Source organism: Lampetra planeri, chromosome 10 (assembly GCF_965212315.1).
Source record: "Lampetra planeri chromosome 10, kcLamPlan1.2.h2, whole genome shotgun sequence".
Taxonomy (NCBI): Eukaryota; Metazoa; Chordata; class Hyperoartia; order Petromyzontiformes; family Petromyzontidae; genus Lampetra; species Lampetra planeri.
In genome coordinates this window covers 5,601,766-5,629,655 of record NC_136116.1, presented here as the reverse complement: position 1 = coordinate 5,629,655, position 27,890 = coordinate 5,601,766, and the positions used below count along the sequence as shown (strand labels likewise).

Sequence of the window (27,890 nt, the reverse complement as noted above, 5' to 3'; positions counted from 1 at the left end):
AATTGCAGGACGACACATTAACTCACCTTGACCTCGCTTGAAAATGAGAAAATGACTTCCATTCGAAATTGTCCAATTAGACTATTTTACGAACAAAAAAATCTAATTCAATATATAAGACCTGTAAATACATTTCAAGGTCTTTAGTTATGTTTAGTTTGTAAAAGTTAAGTTTTTTTTTAATTCCCATTCATTTGTAGTGACATAATGGGGTCACTATGGCGTTTAGCGCTAGCTACTGTCACAAGAGTGGAGCTGTGTGTCTTGGATCTCTCTCTGGCACTAGAGTGGGTATGGCAAGGAATCAGGCCCTAGGAGGCATAGTTCTGGTGACAGTGAGAGAGAGGTCGAGTGAGGACATGACAGCCTGGGTGACCCCGAGAGGGCACGTGACTGGACGAGGTGGCAAGGGGGGCTCAAAAGGGGGAGAGAGGGACACGTGATGTAGGGGCCAGAGCCTTCGGGAAGGATCTGGAAGGGGATGTGGCCAAGGGCGGAGCCACGCCACGGCCTATAAAGGCCGAGTCCCGATTGCGGCTGTTCTCTGGAATCAACCCTTGGTGCTATGTCACTCCGATCTTCGGTCTTTGCTCGGCATCGTGGGTCAGTCAGAATGTTACTGACTGACTCAGTAATGTAGTTTCCCCCGTTGTGGCTTAGTTAATACTCAAAAGTGGCTATCACCTATGTCGTTATCCCGTATGTTTATGTAGTTACCCTGTTGGGGTGTTTAAATGAACGTGTTGCCTCCGAGTCAAGTGTATGCCTCCATGAAGAACACTACACACTGTTGTAAACCTCGTGAATGATACTGTGGTTTAAAGGAACAAATGTGCATCACGTGAATGAGACTCATTAATTGTACAAGTAGAGTGATTTCTGTGCTAAATGAAAAGTGTAAATAACTGCTTTGATTGGCTGTATTTGTCAAATGATTGCACTTTACGCAGAGTAAAGGGTTTATGAACTATAGTACATTAATATACAAAACTAGCTTTACTACCCGGCTTCGTCCTGGACTTTGATTCACCACGCCCGGCCGCCTTTGTCCCCCCAGTGGCGATGTTCACACACCACACCAGTTACTTGTTTGAGGCTGAGTCGACCTAGGGGAGGGCCCAGGACCGGTTCAAATAATCGTCACCGGTGGTGGCCGTGAGGTGGGAATCAAACTCGTGTCGCCGGGTTCGTAGCGCAGCGCGCTAACCACTACACTACCACTCCCCACACATACGCGCGTCCATAGGTACACAAACACGTGCTTGCTGCAGACACAACTTTGAGGGTGCGTACGGCAGTAAACGACTGGAATAATAAAGCAATGCTGCGCGAAGAACGCCTTAGACCTGCAACACATTTGTATGGCACTTTACTCGCGGAGGGTTGGGAGGGGGGTGACGTGAGCAGGCACACTGCGTGACGCTTCCACGTGCGTGGGTCACATCACAGATGTGACGTCACCGCTCACTTGCCGCGCAAAATATATCCATTATTGCACCCCCCCCCCAAAATACAAAAGTCTATTTTAATAATTTTAGCATGGTGTACAGTCTGGCAAATTTCAAGTTTGTTGCATGTCGGGAAGTATGCTAAACACATTCACAAATTTCCCTTTTTTATATATATAGAAGATCATTTTACTTAAGACACTTAAACTAATAATATATAAGTGCATTTAGGATGCAGTGAAGGATAAATATTCATATGTGGAGTAATTGCCATCCATCCATTAAAATGAGCATTTTTGCTAATTCATCTGGAGTTATTACTATGTAACAATTCATCCATTCATATCAGTTCTTACACTCACAGAAAGTAAGAGCATTTATACATTTAGAAGCAAAAGGGTATTGAATACATTTGTAATATTTATTGACAATTGTTTGCGATACTGCGTTGGCAGTGGTGCGTATGCCCAAATAAATTAAACACGTCCATCAAAAGAACTAGAAAAGGCCAAATTTCGGGCAACGTCCCTTCATAGCACGTAGAGCCACTTGCAATCTTAAGTCATTGATTCGTGACGGGTCATTGATTACATGCCTTTGGAGTATGTAATATCTCGTACTTCTAACTGGAAACACAATGTCAAACTCGAGTAAAAAAAAGTGATAAATGTTATCCATTTCTGTTATTTTATTAAACACAGCCATTTATCAATCCTTTAAAATATATATTATTGCCATAACTATAGATATGTTGAATTGGTCGTGCTAAATAAATGATTTTATGTAAATTTGTTGTGCATATAAAGCAAAAGTTGACGCTATTTTCTGCACTAATGATCATCTGAGATGGTGCGCATACGTTTACAGCCCTAAGTGTTGAAAATGCCCAAAACCTATGGGCAGGGGAGAGCTTATCCATAGGAAGACCATTGTTAATTTCTCCACAGAGTGGTACAAATTTTATCAGCCTTGGATGGATGAATAATTATTGATGATGGGCTGAGTGAACCTACAGCTGAGCCACCTGGCTGTTGCACATACAGTACTGCAAACTACGGTAATTGCATTTATCGGAAGGAGATATGGTTTTTTTTTATCTTAGTCATCATTAAGTTATATTATTTGTAAGTGCATGCACTTGAAGAAATTCAATCGATTTTTCAAATGTATGTTTTGCACACTATCTCTGTCCGTTTGTGAAAGGGCGGCCAAAACTCTCGTAAAATTGATCCGAAATTAAATAAATGTTTCTATAAATGTGTGTTTTTTGTTATTGGGGAATAACTCTAAAGAAAACCAGAAAAACAGATCAGAGGTTTGTGCAAAACCTTACAAAAAACACAAACATCCACTGCTAAATATAAAATCCTTTTCGGCCAAAGTGATGACATCGCACGCTATGTGCGTGCCTCGCGATGATGCCCGGTATGCGTGATGACATGGAGATGTGGTGTGACTTCATCTCAAGCTGCTCGGAAGATTGCAGTAAGCATCGTCGGCCAATGGTCAAACTACTGCTTTGATGAAGGCCTCCCCAAGCCGTCTTATGATGTAACAATTCGCCTAAGCAGCACCGTGCACGGGAACTCTATATAAACTAAAAACTAAATTTGTATTCTTATTTTTTCAGTTGAGGCCCACTGACATATGTAACTCTTTTACAGAAGCGACCTGGCTGCCTCAAATGATAGCTGCAACGAAGTGGCTTATCGTGTGGAAATGTATAGCAGCCAAATATATGTGGAGGGGGAGACCCCGAGACAATTCCATGCAACTACGGAGAGACACCGCAAACTCCAAATATCCAGCAGGTGTCAGGGTTGGGATCGAACCCACGACCTCCTGTATACCTAGAGAGGTCGTTAACATCTCCCCACCGTCGTTTGTCTAAGGCTCTAAGGCTATAGGATCTCCCTTGTAGCCTGTATCAGACTGTTGGGGCAAGTGTTGTTAGCGAGCACCTATGAAGGCCGGCACGGCACACGTGGGGGTGGGTGTCCAGCACCACGCCCGACCGCCTTTGTCTCTCCAGTGGCGGTGTTTATACTTCACATCGCACACCGGTACAGTACTCATTTGAGGTGGAGTCGACGAGTTGTTACAATCGTTTGTTTTGAAATATCGGTAACCAAATGAAAATAAACTGGTAAAAACGTTTTCCGATTTGCCGCACACTTGTGTCGTGAAACCCGCCACCACCCGACAAAACCAAATTAGCACACCTGTAAACCCCTTATCAGTGCCTACCAATTCAGACCTTATTGGTCACCCCGTGCCTTTATAAATCTCGACGTTCATCCTACAAAGTCACATTACAAGGGAGAAACACAATCGAAGACACATTTTTTTTGCCCATGTTGAAACGGCTGTACGCCGTATGGACATGAAAACTCAATTTCCCTGGACAAGAATACGGGGTAAACTGCATGGGTTGACACTGAATTAGTAAGGGTTTGTCACGTAAAACAACACATGTCAATTAGTTACCGTATTACTTCAGCACACAGTTGTTTTGGAGAGTAAACAGCATTTACAATTCGAGCACGACGTTTCGCCGGTGATTGCAACCAGCTTCATCAGGCGACAGCCAGAACTATGAATAAGTCCTCCCGTGTCGGTGACGAAACCTCACTAAGAATTGGCGATTTAATCAATGGGAAAAGTTTCTTAAGTCTCGATTTAAAGCTTTCGTGACTGCAGGGATTCATAGTCTTGGTTCTTTTGGTAAAGTCACTTTACCGAAAGAACAAGTTTATTAAGTCCACGTCGCTGTCAAACTCGGCAGTATACATGAGTATTGTATCCACCACAGTACAGCAAGTGTAGGCACGTCTCGTCAGCGTGGAAGAGTTGACACAATGCCCCAATTGCTCACTGTAATAGGCCCTCCCGATAATAATATACGTAAACCATCATCGGTAGCGTCAACAATTACGGAGCAATTGTTAAGTGCTCGAAATGCACCTGTCGTTACGTGTTTTTACTAAGTATGTGCCACATAGAGAACCGTTCTAAATGTGTAATGTACATCTCAAGCGGGAATTTCCGTTTGGAGATAAAGAAACCCACATTTGACTTAAATAACAGAAATAATAATTTTTAAAAACCCTAAAATTGTTTCAATTTTTTTTAACACTTCAGAGAATTTGCAACAAGACCACCTGGAGAAGACTCCAGGCATGTGTTGACAATGATGGCGAACAAGTGGAGACTGACTTTTTGAATCTATTAGCATACATTGTCATCATGTTACAGTGTATTATCAGTTCTTTTCAATGAAAAAACGATAGCCCCATATAAGTGTTAACATTTTTTTTAAAAGCACCCTGTAAAACGAATCGCGTTCTTCCTCAGTGCCTCTGCGCGACCCGTACGGAATGCGGTGACGTCACGCGCGTGACGCGCTGGCTGAGGGTGGGTTGGAGGCCCAGGACGTGAACGAAGCGACTCTAAGGTCGCCAGCAGCCGCGCGGTTACCACTTAAACTGAAGATTATATAACAACAGCGACGACGACAACAACAAACAACAACGCCACAAGAGAGTGGTCTCGACGTCGACAAGCAGCCGCTTGCGAGAGAGCAGCCCGCAGCGAACCATGTTCTCGCTCGCCACGCTCCCGTCGCAGGTAAGAAGCGCTTCGGGTCGCAGTTCGCCCGCGGCCTGGAGGGTTCGCAACTTCACTCGGCCAAGCTACCAGGGCACCCTCCTCCCACCTCCCTCCTCAATCTCCCGGTGTTATCCCCGTCTCGATATCGCTACGGTTGTTGAGTTGTGTTTGTTAGTTGACCGTCGTGCGACTCGGCCTGCGTTGGTCGACGCTGCGTTATCTGCTAGTCGGCGTGAGCGCGGCCTTCCCCTTGTGAGTGACGCATTGTGGAGTTCGTGGTGAGGCCGTCGGACGCAGCTACAGGAGAGATGTCCTCCCTCCCACGCCGAGCAAACTCGTTGGCATAACCCTGTCAACCCTTACGGGTGACCCCGTATTTATTCTTGTACGGGGAAATTGAGTTTTCAGGTCCGTACGGTCAAAGAAATGCGTCTTGTTTTGTTTGTCTTTTTTTCCTTGTGATGGGGCTTTGTAGGATGAACGTTGAGGTTTATAAGGGCATTGGGTGACTAATAAGGTCTGAGTTGGTCTAATAATGTAGACACTGATAAGGGATTGACAGGTATGTTATACACTACACTGCTATACATTACACTACGATACGTTACACTACTATACATTACACTACTATACACCCCACTAAACATTTCACTGCTAAACACTACGTACTATATACTACAATACTATACCATACCTGTCAACCCATACGGTTTACCCCGTATTATTGTACAGGGAAATGTAGTTTTCAGGGCTATACGGCGTACAGCCGTTTCGATGCGGGCAACAACAAAACATATGTTTCTATCTTGTGGTGGGACTTTGTAGGATGAAAGTTGAGATTCATAAGGGGCACGGGGTGACCAATACAGTCTGAATTGGTCTGTAATAAGGTAGGCACTGATAAGGGGTTGATCACGGGAGATCGGAATGTTATCGGAGTGGGCTCGGTCAAGCGATTGCGCCCCTTCAAAGAGAGATCGCACCTATTCAGACGATACATTCAAGAGGTGCCCTCTGGGTTCAGGGACCCATTTTAGAGTTGGCTCAAGAGGGTTAATGCAATTCCAATTTACAGTACTGTGCAGTGTTTGATTTTATAGCGTTCAGATGCCACCGCATCTCAAGACGCCGTACAGAACGTTGGAACATGGGCACCCCAGGGATAAAGGAGGAGTCTTTATTTCATACGCCGAAGCAGAGGGTGGCGCGGGTGTGGGAGGAAGGAGGGGTATTGTGCCCGGACCTGTACGGGGTCACACAGTCGACAGCACAGATGGTTGGGAGAAGGGAGTTTCAGTTCGTGATAGGGAGGCCGACAGATCCAGGGGGCCAACCCGCATGGGCTTTCACCTTCAGGTGTGCAGGCGGATCAAACCCACTTAATTATTAACCATGTGGCTCGGAGATAATTCCATTTCAGAGTCATTGAGTCGGCACTCCCAAAATCCAGGTTGAGTTTCGCATTTTTAGTCGCTCATGATGAAACTGGGTTCTCAAGTGTACGAATTGATAGTGTCGAGGTGGTGTTCCGCTTTTTCCCAGCATTATAAATGGAAATGTCATGATTGACAATGCTGATGGCGCAATTGTAATATACGTGGATGAGAAACGTCGACCACTCGTGAGTTCTGCTTTTATCTCCAACTTAGTAGAATGTAAGTTTTACATGTTAGTAGGCATGTGGGCTGGTGTGACGCTAGTTTATGTCAGCAGAGTTCCGTAATTTTTTGCAGCTGTTCCTGAAACGTCTTTAATGTCCACATTGTACCAGACACGCGTTGGTAATATATTGTTGTTCCGTTACAATTAAATGGACACCCTTTGGCCTGGATTTAGGGAACGTATTTGGAACTAAAACCCCACTCCCTACTTCCTGGTGATGCAGCTGTTATGAAACCAGTTGCATGAGTTCTAATTGCTTCCTCTGGGGCCTGGTTTATTATTAAGGGGTGAGGGATGATTGGGTGGATGCTATGGGGGTCACCTTCACCCTTAGCTTCCAACAAAAAAACTAACTAAGTGTTCTCTTTATTAATTTAAGCATGTGTTTGTGGTATTCCATGGTGTTTTTAAGGGGTTTTTTGCTTTTAAACTTTGAGCAAACACACCTGTGACTTAGCATTTGAGCTGCCTGGTTCATTTGTCCTTGTCTCTCATTCACCATGAGGAAATATATTATTTAAATGACACTTGGTTGTGTAATGGCTTGAGAAGGCTGTTTGTACCCATGTTGCATGTATGTTGCATCACTGCTTAAAAGTCAACACTTGGCTGATAGCATCGTTGTCTACTGCCTATGAATACGAATGCTGGCCAGAAATCTTAAATTATCTCACCAGGTTCATATTGCAGTATGCTAACCACTGCAATACCGCTCATCCCCATTTTGCTGATTAAAAAAATAAGTACGTGTACTTCAACACGTGTCCCACCTATCGTATGTTAACAACTTAATTTGGCCAAATAAAGAAATACATGTTTAGACACTGAGTTACGGAACAGACCAGATTCACACCTATAAAAATTGGTAATTGAGAGAATCTGCAATTTTTTGTCAACCATTAGGTACAATGCACATTTTCCAGGACATGGATTGGCTCTGTGTTTGAAATTAGAGCCTACATATAGACTTGACACAATTTTCTGTGTTTAGTCAACAGTACCAATTGTACTGGAATGGTTGACCAAAATTTGGGCACAGCTCTGTGAGCTTAGTACAGAACCCACCACAACTCAAGCACAACTAGGTGAATATGGATTGTGACCCACCTCAACTCAGGAACAACTATAGAGCAAGGTACACAACTGAGAACATGGCACCCAACTGGCATTTGAAACTGTGCTGCTGTGTGTCGAGCAGGTGACAGTGCCACTGTCTCAACTGCTGAGTGCCTTGCACGCACTCAAGAGCGCCGCTAGCTCTGTGGGATCGGCGTCCGTGCAACGGCGGCATCAGGAGGCAACGGCCGACTTGGAACGTATTTCATCTGGATCTGATGACACGGTGCGTTCAACTGCATTGCTCCACATGCCACAATTAGTGGCATTTTCATCTCCATGCCACGAGCAGACATGGCCGCTGCAAAGACAGGGTTTTGAGACAGAACAGCATTGCTGTACCAAGTGCCAACCTTATTGGCTAGTAAGCCTTCGTTACCGGCGAGTCATCAATCTCAGGGATAACATCTGTCAATGAGCCTATAGTTGTCTTGTGTTTGTATGTGATTTCGTTTAGATATGTTAAAGTATATTTACACAACAGTGACATGCTATTTACGGAACAAGGTCATCATCAGCCACTCTCGCCACACGTTAAAGGCCTCCCCACACTGACAGTATCCGTCATGGTTTTGCAATCCCATAATCCATGTCGCCCCTGCACATGAACACATCGCTCCATCTCTGAGGAATATTCTCTCCTTTGCCTGCCATTCTCTTATCCGTCTCATCCCTGTTAGAAAAGTGTCCTGCCCAAGGGAATAATAAAATAATATTAATATTAAACAAAACAAATTCTCACGACGTTTCGACTGCAACACAAGCAATCATCATCAGGTGTGATTGCTTGTGTTGCAGTCGAAACGTCGTGATAATTTATTTTTTATTGTTTTATATTACTTTTATTTTATTATTTCCCTTCTACGTGACTTTACCGAAAGAACCAAGAATATGAATCCCTGCAGTCACGAAAGCTTTAAATCAAGATTTGTCCTGCCCAAGTTCACCGAGTTCTTAAATTTGCATTTTTTTCTGTGATCCACGTGTTTAATGTTTTGTTTTTAATTCCCAACATGCATCTCTGCATGTTTCGTTGGTTTCTTTTCAGATTTTGTTAAATTTTGATTGTAATATGCTCCAATTGAAACTCTTCTTTAAGCACATTGGAAGGTTGATTTTCATTATAAAATCTAAGTTTACCAAACCTGATCCCAGTCTGCCTTAAATAAAGAAACAACAACAATTCTTATTCTTTTTTTACAAGAAATGACTGAAGAACTGCAAAATTTTATATTTGTATGAGAAAAACACAATTCCTTTTCAAGTTTTCTAAGCAAAAAATAAGTATTGAGATACTAATGGTAAACACACTGGAAATGCATAACTATGGCATTAAAGACTGCATCTATGTGTATATTTGTTACACTTGGGAGAGGGAAACCAATCAAATCTGATCATTATTTCATCAGGATATGTTTAAAAATCTGTTAAGACAAACACGTAAACTTGGTCTTATTTGCAAGGGTGATGTGAATTATATCATACTAGCTTTACTACCCGGCTTCGCCCGAGACTTGGATTCTTGTCTTGGATTAATACACGGCCTACGCGGAGGGTGGGGGGATGCGTGACGTCAGCAGGCACACTGCATGACGCTGCCGCATGCGGGTGACATCACAGATGTGACGTCACCGCTCACTTGCCGTGCAAAATATATCCATTATTGCGCCCCCCCCACCAAAATACAAAAGTCAATTTTTATACTTTTTGTATTGTGTACAGTATGGAAGCTACCCACATGCCAAATTTCAAATTTGTTGCATGTTGGGAAGTATGCTAAACATTTCGAACAGACACACATTCACAAATGTATCTTTTTATATATATATAGAAGAAGAAAGATAAGTAGTACAAGGTGGTCTTGAGGAGAGGGTATCGTGTTGTGGTACGGTGCAGGCGGCGCTGGTCTTCAGAGAGCTGGGGCTGCCGGAGCTGACTGTCGGCCATGCAGAGGAACTCCTCGGCCGGCTTCTGCCTACTCCACAGCCTCCGTCTGCACTCCCCTCGCTCAGCGCGCACTGGAAATCTTCTCACACCTCCTCGCAGACCTTCTTCCAAAACAAGCATGGTTAGTGAGAGCCGTGTCCGTGAATTAATCTTGGCACAAAGTGTACTTCAAGGCATGCACTCCTCAATGCTTTTTGCACTTTTTAGTTTTTTGGCTTTTATTCCATTTTAGTTGTCAATGTCCATGTTTCTGAGTGATAAAATAACAACATGAAATGGAGACAATACGAAAGTTAAAGATCTCTTACTCTCTGTTAAGAAAAGTAAGCGGGCCTGGGCAGAACACATCCTTAAAAGAGATGGTGGCTGGTGGTTGAGATAGAATAGGAGTGGCAGCCAGAGTGTGTGTGGAGGAAAACAAACTTTGACAATGTCATCATGACATGTTAATGAGTAACAAATGTGTACTCTGAACAACTGACCACTCCGGGGTAGCTATCTCTGTGTCAACATCTGTGCTGTCACAAAAATGTAAGCAAAGTTGAAAGATATTCTGGAATTTACAATAATGTTTCAATGGAGTGTTGATGCAGTGGCTAGCACATTGTGCTTTGAACCCAGTGACCTGAGTATCCTAGCCTCAACTAATATCAGTGGCAGTGATATTTGAATTGGTCCAAAGTGCACCCCCTTCACAATCTCACTAAACAACGCGGTATAGTGTGGTCAACAACTCCTGTTACTGAAGGTCCTGGGTAGGCCTTAATCTGGCAGTGAGGGTACGTACATTTGTTTAATTGTCTTTTTGCAATTACCCATAAACATTGCAGCCTTAAACAAAACTGTATTGCTCGGAGTGTTTGTCTTAAGATGAAGCTAATTATACTGATGTGTGTGTCTGAATGTGTCTTTTATTATGCATTGCATACGTGAAGGATTTCCTGCCAATCTACTGAGACGCAACTCGCCCTACATGTCCTCCTACCTGCAGCCCTGCTCTGTGCCCACCGTTAGCTACACCCTGCAGTTGCTGCATGGTAAGCACTGAAAACGCATCTCTTCTCTTCTCCCATAATGCAAAACTCCACATTCCTGTGTTCCTGCGGATTACACAGTGGGTGGAGTGGTGGGGCAGTGGTTCGTGCACTGTGCTGTAAGCACAGCGACACAAGGTAATCTTCTGACTACGGTTAACATCACTGCCGAGTCTTATTTGAACATGACCTTAAGCTGCATTAACCAGTGTGTCGATGTACGATACAACTTCCCCCACAAACGACATGGTGGAGGGATGCCTTCATCCAGCAGTAGATTTAATAAGGGACTAAAATACTTAACAGGTGCATAGTGTATTGTGAAGGCTGAATATCACCGTGATGCTGCAGGGATGGATCAGCGGCGTGGGTTCAAGACCCTGCGCTTGCACGGGGTCCGTCGCAACACACTCCAGGACCGCGAAGAGAGAGGAGAGAACAGTGGACAAAATTTCGTCAAGGTATTTCTGATTTTCCATCACAGGCTTGAAAGCCCCTTCATAACCTGAAAAGTATACAGCTGTAATTTGTGGTTGCTTTTAAAGCAGTGTGTATGTGTGAGAGGCTGTCGGTATTTACGAAATATGTCAACATATAACTCTGGATTTTTAGGGACTGCTAAGGGACAAGGTCGGAGAGGGAGAAGACCTGGATAAGATACTTAAACGGAAGCATATCCCTGAGGGTCACAAGGACGCCTTCAAGACTGGCTTTGCCGAGGGCTTCATGGCAGTGCAGACGTTCACACAGCGGGCCCAAGGCAAGTGTTTCCTGCGCTACACTTTTCTCCCGGTCGGTTTGCCACCTGTCCTGTTTTTTTCACAATTATCCTCTATTTAAGGTAGCAGTTCTGGAAAATCTGTTAGTCTTCTTGGAACATTATTTTTGTGTAAATTACGTGCAGTTATCCCTTCTACTTCCCATCATGTGTCTCTGTTTTTTGCACCTCAGGTGGCAACAAAAGCTACAGCTCATTGTGTGTGTGTGTGTGTATATGCTTATAATACTTGTACAAGCTATTTATGGCACTAATCATTTCTTGCCAACGGTCATGTGAGTTTGCGTTGTAATGTTGTGTTTGGCTGCCGTACAGAATACCAGCGGAAAAGCCGGTTGTATCTGCTGGCGTTGATACTGATCGGCGTCTACCTCCTATACAAAAACCCATTCCTCTCTGGTAAATATGCATGTTTTTTATGTTACAACATTGCATTTTTTTCAGTTTTCAAAATAATCTAGACATCCTGCAATCCGATTCATCATCATGTATTGAAACATATTAAATGAAATGTAATTAGCTAGGTTATTTTGCTTCTTAACGTGTGTGCATGGAGTGTGGTATGTATCTTTAAAGGTGTGTTTTATCGTGATTTTGCCTGATTCTGCGTTATTAGATTTGTTTTCATCGGTGATCATGCTGTGTCTATAAATACCGTCTTGTTGTTTTGTCCTTCAACAGCGGCAGTGCGATTCCGCACGTCGACAGGATTTGATGCTTCGGTGGACCCCATCACGATGAAGAACGTGACATTTGAGCACGTCAAGGGGGTATTTCTGATCTTCCTCTTTAAAAAGCATGCACCGCTGGTGGCAGCCTTTGTGAATTTGCTCGTCTGTGTTGCCCTAGCAATCCTAACGTTGCGCTGTTGCCCGTTCAGGCTGATGAAGCGAAGGAAGAGCTGCAGGACGTGGTGCAGTTTCTGAAGAACCCACAGAAGTTCACTGTGCTTGGTGGCAAGCTGCCAAAAGGTCACATTAATCATTCTAATTCTGCCGAATGTTCCGACATTCTGCATGGAAACACAATGTTGTAGCCAGGTCACCTATGTAATTATGGGGCACATATTTGTAAGAAATGTGTGTACTAAAAGACAAAAGCTAAAGGACACATAACTCTTGTAGATATGCACTTAGGTAAGAAATTCCAGGCTATCCAGCATGAGTTGAAGCTTCGTACGTGACAAAAAAAATAGACTTTAAAGTTATTCGAACATCATGATGGTACTGTGTAGTGGTGGTCACGGCAACGTCAACTTAGTAATATGGAATGTCAACGCAGTGACATCACTTCAGTGCTGTCACGGGTGTGTTGGCAAATGTAGGAAATTGTATAATGAATGTACTTACAAGATAAGATCTGTGAATATGTGTGTCTGTTCGAAATGTTTAGCATACTTCCCAACATGCAACAAACTTGAAATTTGGCATGTGGGTAGCTTACAGACTGTACACAATGCAAAAAGTATCAAAATAGACTTTTGTATTTGGGGAGGGGGGGGTGCAATAATGGATATATTTTGCACGGCAAGTGAGCGGTGACGTCACATCTGTGATGTCACCCGCATGCGGCAGCGTTACGCAGTGTGCCTGCTGACGTCACGCATCCTCCCCCCCTACCGTCCGCGTAGGCCGTGTATTAATCCAAGACAAGAATCCAAGTTTCAGGCGAAGCCGGGTTGTAAAGCTAGTCTTGTATAAGCATTGCATAAAATGTCTGGAGTGAACATTTAAATTAGTGCGGTCTTCTGGATTCTCAGAATACCACAGAGTGCATACCAAGTTCACTGCACATATACCCGGGAAACTTTTCTTAGTCTGTGACAACTAGCAAATGTAAAAAAATCCTAGAAAGATGAAAGAGCACTGCCACAAACAGGCCTTTGTTGTGGCTGCTCTGTGCCTTGTCGGTAAGTTTGATGTTATGTTGCTCTCTTGTTATTGCTGTGTGTGTCCAGGCATCCTGTTGGTGGGCCCACCTGGCACAGGCAAGACCCTGATGGCACGTGCCGTGGCTGGGGAAGCTGATGTGCCCTTCTATTACGCCTCGGGCTCTGAGTTTGACGAGATGTTCGTGGGTGTGGGGGCCAGCCGCATTCGAAACCTATTTCGTAAGTGACCGTGACAAACAATTAATACTGGCCACTTTGACAACAAGGTATACATTTGGATACACTACAACCTTAAACTGTGGGCTCTGCTTGAGGCATTAATCTGTTGCACTGTATGTAATGTTGTCAAATGCAAGTTTGTGGATGTCAAAGTATAAATTACAATTTCTTCGTCATTTATTTGGCCTGTGCCAAGGTGACGGTTAATGATCTCATTGGTTTGTGCAGTGAGGAGTTTAATTGTAAATGGCTGTTTGTGGTGCAGGTGAAGCAAAGACAAACGCTCCGTGTGTCATCTTCATTGATGAACTGGACTCTGTTGGTGGCAAGAGAATTGAGTCTCCCATGCATCCGTACTCGCGACAGACCATCAACCAGCTTTTGGCAGAGATGGATGGGTGAGTTATACTGTTTGCAAGCACCAAAACACTGCAGCTATTACCAGACTACAGCTGATTTAATCTTACGTCTGTCTAATGAAGTATTCCGTTTAATAAGTAATGCTTGCACAGTGCCTGTTCATTTGCATTTGGACACTATATGCTGTGCACGTTTTAATTGATACTTTTTTTTAGGTTCAAGCCCAATGAAGGAGTGATTGTGATTGGAGCAACCAATTTCCCTGAAGCTTTGGATAAGTATGCTAACTTTGAGGTTTTTCAAGTATAAGAGTGGCAATAGCTTTTTAAGCTGTCCAGTGTATATTTTTATAATTACTGACATATTATGATACATTCATAATAACTATTAAAAAATCTGATTCAAGTAAATGACAGTGTGTTGATACATTGTTGTGAAATGCCTTCATCGTCAGTGCTTGTGGTCATGACTGCAATGTGCAACTTGTAGACTAGACGTGTGCGTGTGTGTGCAGTGCCTTAGTGCGGCCGGGCCGCTTTGACATGCAGGTGACGGTGCCGCGTCCTGACGTCAAGGGACGCACAGAGATCCTCAAGCTCTACCTCAGCAAGGTCAAGATGGAAAGTGGTAATTCTCGCACCTCTGCCTTTAACCAGCACACAATCTCCACCTCGCACGACACAAACCATTTGCCACAGCTTCACGAATCCCTTGGCAATGGTGGTAAAGTCGTTGTGCGCGCAACCCTCGCAGGTGTGGACCCGATGACAATCGCGCGTGGCACGGTGGGCTTTACGGGCGCCGAGCTGGAGAATCTGGTGAATCAGGCGGCGCTCAAAGCGGCCATGGATGGCAAGGACGTCGTTAGCATGGTGGAGCTGGAGTATGCCAAGGACAAGATCCTCATGGGTGGGTGTGGATGGAGGACATCATATATTATTTATATAGCGTCTCACACATGCACGGCAGGTCTGGAGACACTGAAATAGCATTGATGATGAGTAACAGAAAAATCCCAAACATATGATCACAACAAGCATGAATTACATGGAAGACATAACCTAAAGACATTTTATTCAAGGCAGTGGTGCACCATAGGTTTAGCGATAAAAGTTTAACTTGTAGGCTTTCAAATTGTTTTTTAATTTACACCATTAATTGGGTAATTAATTCCATAGTTTAGCAAACGTCTTAAAATCTCTAATTGTGATTCTTTAATGAGGACTTGGAAGCAGCGAGGTAAGCCGTCTTTGTTGATCAAAGTATTTGTCCTGCCTTATGTATCAGCAACCTGCAGAGTACAGTCATGATGCAGCAAATGGTTACAGCTGGTACTGTATTGAGATGTGTGTGACACAGTGCAGCCCGGCAAAGTTTAAATACAAGTCTTGTACTGCTTCTGGCTGCTCCAGGTACGGAGCGTCGCAGCGCGGAGATTGACTTAAAGAACAAGACCATCACGGCATACCACGAAGGTGGTCATGCGCTCGTGGCCTTCTACACCAAAGATGCCATGCCCATCAACAAGGCCACCATCATGCCCCGCGGGCCCACACTGGGACACGTGAGTACTGCCCAGCTGAAGTAGGGGAAATGGAAACATCAGTCCGCTAGTGGCTGTGGCATGTGCAGCTATTAAGTTTGTTTGATTTCTATATCTAGTCATACCGGGAAGTACCATTGAGATGGATGTGGCTTATTTGTGAAAAAAATACTCGTTATTGATGCTTTATGTCCGTGACTTTTTTTTATTAGCTCAGTAACAGCACACCTTCATCGACATCCCTGCACAAGTTTTAAGGTGGCATTGTGGGAGCGTGATGGCAGAAGCCTGCAAACGTTTACCTTTGCCTGTCTACTCGGGTGCAGGTCTCCTTGCTGCCAGAGGATGACCGGTGGAGCGAAACCAAGGCCCAGCTGCTGGCCCAGATGGACGTGAGCATGGGCGGCCGTGTGGCGGAGGAGATCATCTTTGGGCTCGACAACATTACCACGGGTAAAACATGCATTGCCTGCCATTGCAGCACATTATTGACATGGATGTAGGTTATTAACAGTAATATTGTCAACCAGCTCTGTGAAGATTTCAGATTATGTATCGTAATTGTTTATCATAATTGCTCATAGGTTATTGTTGTGGTTTAATATTTATGTGAGGGGTTGATACATTTGTGTGGTTGTGGAATGTCTGATTAATACATTACTTGTTTTTTTTTCAGGTGCATCAAGTGATTTTGAAACTGCCACCAAAATAGCAAGTCTGATGGTGACCAGATTTGGCATGAGTGAAAAGGTAAGTGAAGGTTCCACTGTGATGCATAACATTTATGAAAAGTGTGCTTTAACAGCATAGCTAAGCTTATGACTGCCATGCACATTATTATTGTGAACTATACGTTTAACTTCAAGGACTAAGTTGCTGTTTTCTGTGCTGTACTTTGTTGTGTGATGCAGCTTGGAGTGATGATTTACAAAGATCAGGAGAAGCTCAGCCCAGAAACCCAGTCTGCTATCGAGACCGAAGTCCGGGCAATGCTCCAGGTAAATACCCCAGCTAAAATTGATGCCAATTTCCTTGTGTGTATTGCTGTATGAATGAATAGTTTGACATTTGGTGATATTAATATTTTCAAATTTAGACTATGTGGAATTTAATGGTGGTTTGCTTTCAATAATATATCAAGTCATTATCATAAGGCCACCTATTGACTACCCAGTGGATTTTGGAATTTCACAAATCTACGTGATCTACTGTTTTGCTTTCGTATGTTTTGTCTGGCTTTATCAATGTATGGGTATACCTAATTGAACAAATAAAATAAAGTTTTTCCATTAATTGTAGCAATTTAGCAAATGTTTTGCACACCTTTGGGCCTCTTCCATTTGGGGCATGCGAGTTGATACTCCCACCCTTCCTGGCATTGATCAGTTGTGCGACTGGTGTTCCTCCTACAATCGCACGGTTTCCACAGGACTCGTACGAGCGTGCACGGAGCATCCTGAAGGCGCACTCACGGGAGCACAAGCTGCTCGCCGAGGCGCTGCTCAAGTACGAGACGCTGGACGCACGGGAGATCCGCTCGGTGTTGGAGGGCAAATGCCTGGAGGAGAGACAAGTAGCTCTGGCAAAGCCCATCAGCCAGGCGCTGTAACGCCAGTGTGACATTGAACGTGCACTGTTTTCGTACACTTTGCCGTGAACTTGAATGGAGAAAAAAATCGGGTTCTGTTTGGGAAAGTGATGAGAATCTGTCCTGTTAATTTGTAACAAAGTCCCTGAAAGACCCAGCTACTGCAAAGTGAAAATAACTTGTCAACGCAGGCCCGTGTCATCCATGTTTCAAGTACAGCTGATGAGAAAGTGTAATGAGCAAACAGCTCAATTTGTGACTTTTTGCTGATCAGAAGCCTGATTATTTTGGCATCTGGAAATGTTAAACTTTTTTTTTTATTTGTAAAGGAGCCAGTATGAACCCAAGTACAATGAGTGCAAGAGACCTTAGTCAAACCCGCCATACCATGTAACCATGTAAGCATGTAGCATGTGATGGCAGTGTAGTCTGATTGTGTTCTGGGTAAAGGTCCTGTTATTTGTTTCAATCACAATATGCTGCTGAACATTTGGTTTTAAATATAGTTAAATGGGTCGGTGCATAATCCGATTCATCCAGATAGGCTTTGATGTTTCACTCCTAACTATAGCCCGTTGCTTCTACAAGTCTTGATTGCAGGTTACAATAACTTGCAGTTTCTTGACCAGGATGAACCATGTCTTTTAAGGAGGCAGGATAATTGTAGCCATTTCGGTCAAAGTCAGTAACAGCAATAAATGAGCAGCAAGTGGTATGATAACCAGTCGTCCATAGGGGAGTGCAGGGCCCTGAGCAATTCATACTATGTGTTGCGCCCCCCACCCTAACCATTTACTTCAAACTAAACCGTAAGTATTACATCTGACATCTGGGCCCTCCAAAAAACGGGGCCTGGGGTGGTCACCCAATTATGCTGTATCTTAGGGACATCTCTGATAACTTGCATTCAGCATTTAAACAATGCACATTCTTTAAAAAGGTAAGTTTAGTCCAGTTTAGGACGTAAAATTCAGATTATTTAAACATGTTTAAATTTGTATGTGTGTGCTGAAATTCAGTCGAGACAACCAAAGCCCACGTCTTTATTTATTGAAATTGTTTCCCCTAAATACAGTGTCCAATATACTGTACAACATTGCTTGCAAAAGAACGGCGCTTCGGACCATTATCTGCTTCTTGTACTTATAAAACTGTAAATAGTAAAATAAAAGATTCAACAAAAATGTCATGAGCCGATCAACTTTCAGGAATCCTTGTGCGGTTAATAACATTTGCGCAGCTTAAATGGTATTGTGAGACTGGCGAAATGAAGTCACATGCCACTTTCACCACAACTGACATCACCTCAGGTCGTCTTCAATAGCCTTGAAAAGTCACTTAATGTGTAAACCACACTCGCGTAATATGTAAACCGCATAGGTGCCACATTTGCACAATATTGTGTAATCTTGCTCACAAACGTCCCACTTCAGTAAATAAAAATTTGACGGTGGCAAATTAAACAAGGGATTACAAAAAGTAGTCGCTTAAAAAATGTAACCATTGGTTTACATCATTTACAGGTTTTGCTCACTATGCAATTTCATGTACATCTGGCTACCCTATTTCTACTTTGCTATATGCCGTTTGAATTTACTCATGTGGTTGGGCGTGGGACAACATTGTTATTTCCTGTATGTACTAGACAGTTATTTCCTTGATTTCACTTTGTGCACCCCTTTTTTGGAATGCCTCTACCGCATAAAGCAAGGGAAATCTGTCATTCGAACATAAATATTCCAAGACTTACAAATGTCTGGAAACTACAACTAGAACCTGTGCGGTCATAGATACTAAGACACGTTGCTTTTGTCAATTACATTATAACAACCAAGATATGTTTAAACAGTACCCCGTTAGTCCAAGAAGTACACCGAGCCAAAGTCAAACTTGCCAGTATTACTTTAGCAGCACCTTTTAAACATTGCAATAGTAATACCAAATACTGTTCTTTCGTATTAGGCCATTAGGTTGGTAGAAGGCTGCAGGCATTTGGTAAAGGAAAAACATGCCAATGAAATAACTGCCAAATGCATTCAATATAAAGCTTGCTTTTAATGAACTGTGCAGCAAAAAAACTGTTCAGCTGTCATGTTCCAGGCACTTTTCCACCTGCTTGGGCAGGAAGTAATCGAGAAAGTGAAAGAAGTCTTGGAAGGAGTTCTTTTCATCCTTGATGGGAGTGACTGTGAGCAAAGCCTTAGTGTCCTGAGTGCCGCCAGCCAGCGCGGCCGACAACGTAAAGCTCAGAAGGGGACCTTTATTTTCATCACCTGCACCGGTGCCCGAGCTTTGCTTTAGGATCGCCTCGGTAATCCTGGCCTCTTCTTGCACAATGGTTGGCAGGGTGGACTCCACGCAAGGCTCCTTTAAACTAGCAGGCTCCTTGGCAGATTTCTGCATTTCAAGCTTAACCTGCCGCTTGACTTTCCGTCGTCCCACCCAAATGACGGCGGATATGCTGCAAGACCACCTGACAGACCCTGTGACACAACTCTCTATTTTGGCCTTCTTACTGCTGCTGCAATGGCCACCGTCATCATCTGGGTGTGTTCTCTTGGAGCAGGCAGACGAAGTTTGTTGGACATCAATTTCTTGAGGCATTTTCTCAAGGTGTCCCACTTTTGTTGCTTCAGATTCCTTCGGTTCGCTCGCCAAAACATCAGTTCTGCAAACATCAAACTTGAGCACCTCCATCAGGATACGTTGAGTTAACTGGCAAACTTTGTTGAACCAAACGCCCCTAAAATTGGCCGCCTCTTTCATTTTGTTCTTCAGCGTTTCTGACATGGACGGCACTTTGAATGCAATTTCTATCGTGGTCTTCGTGGCTGCTGCATTGGATGAGGTTGGGTCAGGAGACCCCATAGGCGAGATATCCTCCCCTCCGGTCAGCTGGAAGAGCTTAACCAGTCCCCATACCTTCCCCTTGGTGGATTTGTGCTGGTACTGTAGGCTGCGACAATACTTGCTCGCTACATCGCACTCCTTTTTAAATCGCCGTGCCATCCGTTCCGACACATTCCCAGCCACATTGTGGTTCAGCTCAAAAGGATCCTGCACATTAATCGGCCCCAGCCTTAATTTCGGCTTGGCATTCGCTTGCTCGGTCTTGGAAATTCCAAAAAATTCCGCCACGGGAAAAACTACACCTTCTCGTAATGATATTACTGAGCCAGAGAAGTCAAATGAAGCATAAAATTTGAAGAATTCTGGCAGCAGTGAATCTGTAAGGGAACCAACACTTTTATTACAGTAAGAAACTTGGCATTATGCAAGAACAAAAACCCACCACAAATTACAAACAAGATGACTTAATTTGAGTAGCTGAAACTTACTCAGGGTATCCGTGTTATCGGTATCACATTCGTCGGTCCATTCGCTCAGAAAGGAGCAATCCCAGCCATCCACCACATGGGTCTCCACCTCACCTGGTGGATTGACAACCGTTGAGAAATTCCAAACACAACCAGCACGGACGACTTAATTGGGGCATGAATGTACACTCCCCAGTGCCACACTGACCTGCGAGCTCCTTGAGCCGACTGATGGTGGGCAGGATGGGCGGCTGGCGTGTCTGGAGGAAGTAAACCACCAGCAGGGTGAGGGCATAGTTGTTCAGGTGTGGGCCTCCTCCAGACGTGTTGCCTGAAACGTGTCCATGCAGCAACATTTGTAAATTAACAACCTTTGCCATGATATCGTGAAATTCTTATTTTTCAATTTGCAAGCAGTGTGAAACATCACAGAAAGCACAAAGGTTTTACTTGTGAACACACAAGTTTACAATAACATTGATTCGCGTAGCATCTAAATGTGACCGCATTGCAAGAAGCAGTAAAGAAACTATATATTTGTGGATAGATGCCTTCACATTCAAAGGAAAAATACAGATCTTGTGCTTGAATTTGAAGAGGGGGAGGGAGTCAAGAACACGGATTGCTGAGGAAGGTAGACTGGGGTGAGCAGAGGAGACTTGGTATATTTACCGGCCAGCTGCTTCTGTTTGGCCCAATAGCGGACAGTGTAAACCAAAGGCTTCACACGACTGTCTGCCGCTGCATACAACTGCAACAGCTTCGTGTTTTGAACAGGTAGCCTGTAATAAGTCGAAGCATTTACAAGGCAGATTACAATTATTATTCAATGGTTCTATTTCCAAACTTAAAACAACATTGTTGAGACACTGATTGCCAGAAAGATCTACCTGTTGTTGATCGTGATGTCACACTGGAGACCTGACTCGCGGTGGATGAACTTGACGACTGGCAGGCGGGCTGTCGGGACGGCCTGCACCTTGTGCACGCCCGGCACGCACTTGCGCAGCACCAAGGCTACCATTTCCAGCACCTCGGCCGGCAAAGCGCCCTCCAGGTCCACCTCAGAATGCATGGATTCCTCAGAATGCACAGATTCATCCGAAGACTCATCTCCCCACGAAGTGTGCCCTTTATCTTCCTCCATGGGTTCGGTGGTTTTCTTTGCTTCCTCTTCCTTCTGCAATGAAATATTATCTTCAATTAGAGGTGCAAAGACGTGTCGGCTCATCAATTAAAATAGATTTTTAAATCTAATACGCATTGAACGGCATGCACGAAAACCAATATTTTTTCACATCGTATCCATTGTATGTAATGTGTTCACGACTTCACGTAACTCAAGCAAGCTGTGAGCAGCTACTACATTCTCTAGGATGTAAAACAATATGATTCTTGCAACTCTGTAGCGTGATAATTCATGGAATCACAAAAATACTAATTACATATATATTTTAGATGTTATCACAATTACTCTAACCATGCTAGTGATGTTTATTCACGAATTTTACTTAAATCATTACAGTGAATGTTGTTTATCCACTAATTTTACTATAATAGTCGTGACCAGTATGAAAAAACACGTGATTTATTACGGTAACATACAAACCTCGGTAAATTTTTTTGATTTGGCTTGGAAGGTTTTTGCATTTTCCAAGTCGAGGAAAAGGTCCATGTCAGAGCCACGCAAGCCAAAGCCATTCACGGTGGAGCCAAACGGGTGAATAATGCACCCTGAGGAAACAAAAATACAGGCACAACAATGAAACAAGACAAGTTATTGTTACAATGTAACCCCCCCTCCCGCACAAAAAATCTCTCCGACGTGTTTTCGGGTTGTATCGCATTGTTCGTCACGAGCTCCGACATTTCACTCCACGCTCTGGGAGCTTCCTCACGAATTGAACGTTCAGTTCCAGCACGTGAACAGAGCGTTGGACATCATGCCAAACATCGCAAAAACACAACGGAGAGCTGTATGGCACAACCGTGAAAACCTAAGAGGTAGTGTGATAAATGCGGGGTTAATTTCTAAACCTGGAAAAAACTCGGTGAAGACCTCCTGCAGGAGGTTGACTAGCAGGTTTCGAAGCCGCACTGCACTCTCCGACAGCTGAAATACTCGCACCAGCTGAAGCATCTGCTCCTCCACCTGCACACCAGTCACAATGCTTGAGTCAACTGCCAATCATTCCAACACCCAGCTTTGTGTAAAAAAAAAAATCCCTAGCCCTCACCGATGGGATGCACTCTATAATTTTAATAATTTTAATATTTAAAATATGAAGTTATACATTTTTGAAAAAAACACGTAATTTTTTTTTATGGGCCCCTTTGAAGTTTTAGGCCCTGGACAAATGTCCCGTTTGGTTTTTGATGACAGCGTTACTCAAAATCTGGCCCTGGGTATGAAATGTTTTACGGTCTCCTGTTGGCAGAGCAAGGTGGAGAGCTGCTCCAGGCCCATGAGCTGGCCCTTGCCGCCAGCCCCCTTCTTGCGCACGACGACGTGGAATCCCTTCTTCTCGCGGGGCTTCACGCGAAGGCACTGCCCATTCATGACGTGGTCGTTCTGGGAAAGTATCACCTCCACCGCGTCCGCGCTTTCAAACTCCACGATGGCGTACACACCCTACAAACGCGTGCATATTAACAGACATAAAGATAAACAAGTGAACACAACTGCAAGCGTACTTTAAGACCATAAATGGCTAATGGGCGGTGATACATGATGAATAATTGGCTTTATATATATTTTTTATACACTAAATCTATTTAGGTGTTTTAAATCACCTATGTAACAAGGTCACAGATTCTTTAAATAAGTGTAATCTGCTTTATGTACGAGCTGTATTATTTCTGATGTACTTCATTGAGTATGCCTTTTGAAAAGCAACAGACTGAGTTTATTACTGTATGAGTTTGGAATTCCAAGATGGATTCCATTTGTATCTCCTGCAAAAACATGTGTTGAGCAACGATCAGTTATGAGTGATGAATCATACTTCACCAGTCACGTTTAAGCGTAGCTGCACCTCCTATACATGCTTCTACTGTGCCCAATGTCCAAATGAGTAAAGAAGATGAGTTAATATTCACAAGTGTGGTCAGCTATCCGTTTTGTCAAATTAAGTAGCTGAACAAAGATGGTGAATTGAATGTGCCAGCGTGAGGGTCTGCATCAACCATAGCTCTCACTACGTTTGTTTTCTAATTGGGGTAAATAAGCTGATTATTCCTCATATTTACTACGTTTCTACGAGCACTGGGAACTAGACTCTGCTGGCCAAAGAGCAACCCACGAATGGCACAAGGCCCTGAGCCATTGCTCTCCAGGCCCCATGAGGCTTTGTGGGCTCCCCTCCATTCCATTTCCCCGCCCTCATGTTTTCTCTTACCCTCCATCGTGTTTGAGAGAGTTTTATGTAGTTCATGGTTGAATTAAACTAACTTGAAAACATTTATATTTTTAACCGGACATTTTTAACACAAAAACGAGTGATGCCATGGGCCTGCACACCTCACTTCTATTTTGACCCAGTAACATCTGGATTGTTTAGGGGTCAACCTAACTTTAAGCATGCAGCATGGGTCAAGAAGTAAGTCCCAGGGGCCAATAACTGCAGGGCTGCAATTGGAACACGGCTCTCTGGTTCCAAAAGTGACCCTGTATGATTCACGATGGCCATGCAAACACGGACTAGAACTTCTGCCTCATTACTCTTTGGTTCTTTCGGTAAAGTCACGTATAAAGATCAAATAATAAATTAAATACTAGCATACGACGTTTCGATTGCAACACAAGCAATCATCATCAGGTATAAATGAAATAGAAACACAAATCTAGTATACTTAGAAATGTAATGTAATACAACAGAGTTGGATAACATAACAGTCAACACCCTACGTTATGTTATCCGACTCTCTGTTGTATTACATTACATTTCTAAGTATACTATATTTATGTTTTTATTTCATTTATACCTGATGATGATTGCTTGTGTTGCAATCGAAACGTCGTATGCTAGTATTTAATGTATTATTTTATCTTTATACATGACTTTACCGAAAGAACCAAAGAGTCATTCCTGCAGTCACGAAAGCTCCAAATTAAGTTTCTTTCTCATTCCCTGACCGCTTGCTCCAACAACCGCAGCCAAACAAACCACCTTGTCTTTGTCCATGATGATGCTGGAGACGCTGCCGAACGCCATGCAGTAGTCTGTGATCTCCAGCTGCGAAGTTCCCTTTGCAAAGCCACTCACGAACACGCTACGCTCCTCCTGCGCCTTCCGTAATGCCCGGAGACCCACGAGTCGTCGGTGCTTCTTTCCACCGAGGTGGGCGTCCAAGCTGGACTCTGCGAACAGCGGGCAAAGTGGACGCACCCGACAAGCACTTTCATCAAGAGGATACACTCACTATCCCTTACCCCATATGGCACAGTACAACACGCCCTGCTAATGACCACCACCGCAAGCAGAAACTGGCTGGTTCCAATTGTGGTAACATTGCAGCCAAAACTTAAAACTCCAACATACATATGGGGTGTCATTTTCCAGGTTTTAGAAATATGGATAATTTACTAAACAAGTCAACAGTTTCACACGCAGCTAAAACGGAATGCACCATTAGAATTCCAGCGTGGACGCAAAAGTCATATTGTGATGTTTCATTAACAATTATTCCTCATCAAGACAGGCGGATAAATTATTTCCACCTGATTTGCAGTCCTAATTGACTGACACGCTTTGCCCTAAAAAAAACCTGCTTCTTGATTATGTTATTCACAGTTTGAAAATGTCTCAATCATTTAAATTAACTTATGTTGCCTTTTCACATGTGTGTCTCTGTGTTATCTCTCTCTGTTTATGTGTCTGTGTTTTATCTCTCTCTCAAATTTAGCAATCTTTGGAAGAACGTAATCAACCAGGTAGGGTGTTGACTTATGTTAGCCGACTCTCTGTGTTGTATTGCATTATATTTCTAAGTTTACTATGTTTGTTTTCTCTTTCATTTGTACCTGATGATGAGTGCTTGTGTTGCAATCAAAACGTCGTATGCTATTATTTAATTTATTTTTTCTTTCTACGTGACTTTACCGAAAGAACCAAAGAGTTATGATCCACTTGGCAGCAACGTGTGTACAATACTCGATGTATTTATAGAACAAATATGCGAGGTGACCACGTGAGGGCGGTATTGTCACCCCTTGCATTTGATCCCGCAAGCCACTTATTAATGTCCATGGCCACATATAAAAATGCAGAGCCTACTCGCCAAAGGGTCTTCGGGTTCGATAATTCTTTATTGGATACCTGAATTACATATAAGAATAATGCAATTAATCAACTACGCTCCTCAAAAAAATGAAATTCATTCATGAGTATCTGCAGAGAGGCCCACAATTGTAAGATTTCTTGCAAAATGGTCCAATGTGCAGTCGGAGTGAGGAACGATTTTGAAGGTCTAGGTCAGGGGTCGGCAACCTACGGCTCCGGAGCCGCATGCGGCTCTTTACGGGCTGCTTCTTGACGATATGTACGTGAGTACAGTATGTACTCAGATGCATTGCGGCTCTTGAAATACTGAATTTTGTACCGAATTGGAAAGAAATGGCTCTTCTTGTTATTTTGGTTGCCGACCCCTGATCTAGGTGATCTTGGAGCTTTGAACCCCATGTCGGAACCCCAAAAGGGGTCCCCCCCCCCATTGAAGGCTATGGATGAGAAAGGCAACACACACACAAAACTTCGCCTCCGTCCAAAGGTTATGGGGAAACTGCCGCCCTCCCATCTTACAGCCTAATATACACACGGTTCTGTGCTGTATTCTTGCAAATATAAGTCTCTCGTCACAGGCGCATGCATAATACCTACTTGGTATACACGTGCATGGACACTTATGTACTGTATATGTGTGGCATGCGTGTGTTGGTTAAGTGTATATCCGTGGTACATGTACAGTATGTATATGCATACATAAGTGGTACACGTGTCTGTATGTGTACATGTGAAGTAGTACACGTGTGTGTACGTGTTAAGTGGTACACGTGTCTGTATGTGTTCGTGTTAAGTGGTACACGTGTGTGTACGTGTTAAGTGGTACACGTGTCTGTATGTGTTCGTGTTAAGTGGTACACGTGTGTGTACGTGTTAAGTGGTACACGTGTCTGTATGTGTTCGTGTCAAGTAGTACACGTGTGTGTACGTGTTAAGTGGTACACGTGTTAAGTGGTACACGTGTATGTATGTGCACGTGTTAAGTTGTACACGTGTCTGTACGTGTTAAGTGGAACACGTGTCTGTATGTGTTCGTGTCAAGTGGTACACGTGTGTGCACGTGGTAAGTGGTACACGTGGTAAGTGGTAGTACACGTGTTAAGTGGTACACGCGTCTGTATGTGTACATGTGAAGTGGTACACGTGTCTGTATGTGCACACGTGTCTGTATGTGCACACGTGTTAAGTGTGTGGAGGGTGTCTGTGGAATAGCACTCGGCCCGCATCCCGCGCGCTCTCACGGTTGGGAATCTTCACGTCGCATAGCACGCAGAAGAACCCGCCCGCCGGCAGCGTCTGCACGTCTGCATCCTCCATACTTCACCGCTATTTGTGCTTTAATCGATCGACGGACGCGAATTGTAGATCATCGATTAGCAATCGGCGACCGCACCGAACGCAGTCCACCACGCGGCATTTGAAACGAGGCGCGAATCTGCAGCCCGGCAGATTCGTCGCCTGGTGTCGAAGCCGCGCACTTCCGTCAATATGTTTTTATTTCTTTACACGCGCGGCGCGTGAACGCGAACACGCAGTATATGAACTGTTCACAAGTTATTCGTGCTCGGTGTATTTTTATTTTTGGAGGGGGAGGGGGTGTGGAGCGCGGTTGTCGATAGAAAGATAGAGGGAGGGGGGGGGAGCTGACGAATCGGCGGCACCGAACAACGCGATCGGTCCGTGTTTCAGAAACTCCGTCGTTGCTCTGACGGGGGGGAGGGGGTGGTTATCGATTACAGATCAATTCAATTCGCGACGATCACATAAACTATCAGTTGCGTGAGGAGCTATCGGGAGTGTTTATTGATGTGACGTCCGTGTTTTGTGGTATTAAGGGGCCGTCCATAAATGACAAATGACGTCACGCGATTTTGGACGATTTTTGACCCCCCCCCCCCCCTTTTCGTCACGCGGCGTCACAAAAAGTCAGACCCCCTCAAATATGACGTCAACTCTATAGTGGTTAAATTAACAAGTTAGTGCTACAGTATTTTTAATTCTTTATTTGAATCTTGATTTTAAGCTTTATTTATTTCCTTACGCCGCTCAGCGCGTGACACAGCACGCATTTGCGCATGCGCGAAACGCTGACGGGG

The 27,890-nt window shown here is 43.8% G+C and overlaps 2 protein-coding genes across 2 annotated transcripts; one reads left to right on the top strand and one right to left on the bottom strand.

The window, feature by feature from the left end:
- The first annotated feature begins 4,829 nt into the window (after window positions 1-4,829).
- YME1L1 (YME1 like 1 ATPase) lies at window positions 4,830-18,379 on the top strand. The gene is made up of 19 exons (XM_078598053.1): window positions 4,830-5,075; window positions 7,918-8,061; window positions 9,732-9,903; window positions 10,718-10,819; window positions 11,168-11,277; window positions 11,429-11,576; window positions 11,910-11,993; window positions 12,276-12,364; window positions 12,475-12,565; window positions 13,552-13,704; window positions 13,970-14,102; window positions 14,280-14,342; window positions 14,579-14,691; window positions 14,818-14,973; window positions 15,477-15,628; window positions 15,934-16,060; window positions 16,284-16,357; window positions 16,519-16,605; window positions 17,037-18,379. The coding sequence occupies exons 1-19, from the start codon at window positions 5,046-5,048 to the stop codon at window positions 17,214-17,216; spliced, it is 2,208 nt and encodes a 735-aa protein (XP_078454179.1). The 5' UTR covers window positions 4,830-5,045; the 3' UTR covers window positions 17,217-18,379.
- On the bottom strand, window positions 18,229-27,242 carry TUT1 (terminal uridylyl transferase 1, U6 snRNA-specific). The gene is made up of 10 exons (XM_078598051.1): window positions 27,036-27,242; window positions 24,682-24,872; window positions 22,935-23,144; window positions 22,550-22,664; window positions 22,122-22,246; window positions 21,403-21,692; window positions 21,185-21,294; window positions 20,721-20,843; window positions 20,534-20,626; window positions 18,229-20,422 (listed from the first exon to the last, which is right to left on the bottom strand). The coding sequence occupies exons 1-10, from the start codon at window positions 27,109-27,111 to the stop codon at window positions 19,278-19,280; spliced, it is 2,478 nt and encodes an 825-aa protein (XP_078454177.1). The 5' UTR covers window positions 27,112-27,242; the 3' UTR covers window positions 18,229-19,277.
- Between the last annotated feature and the right edge of the window lie 648 nt (window positions 27,243-27,890).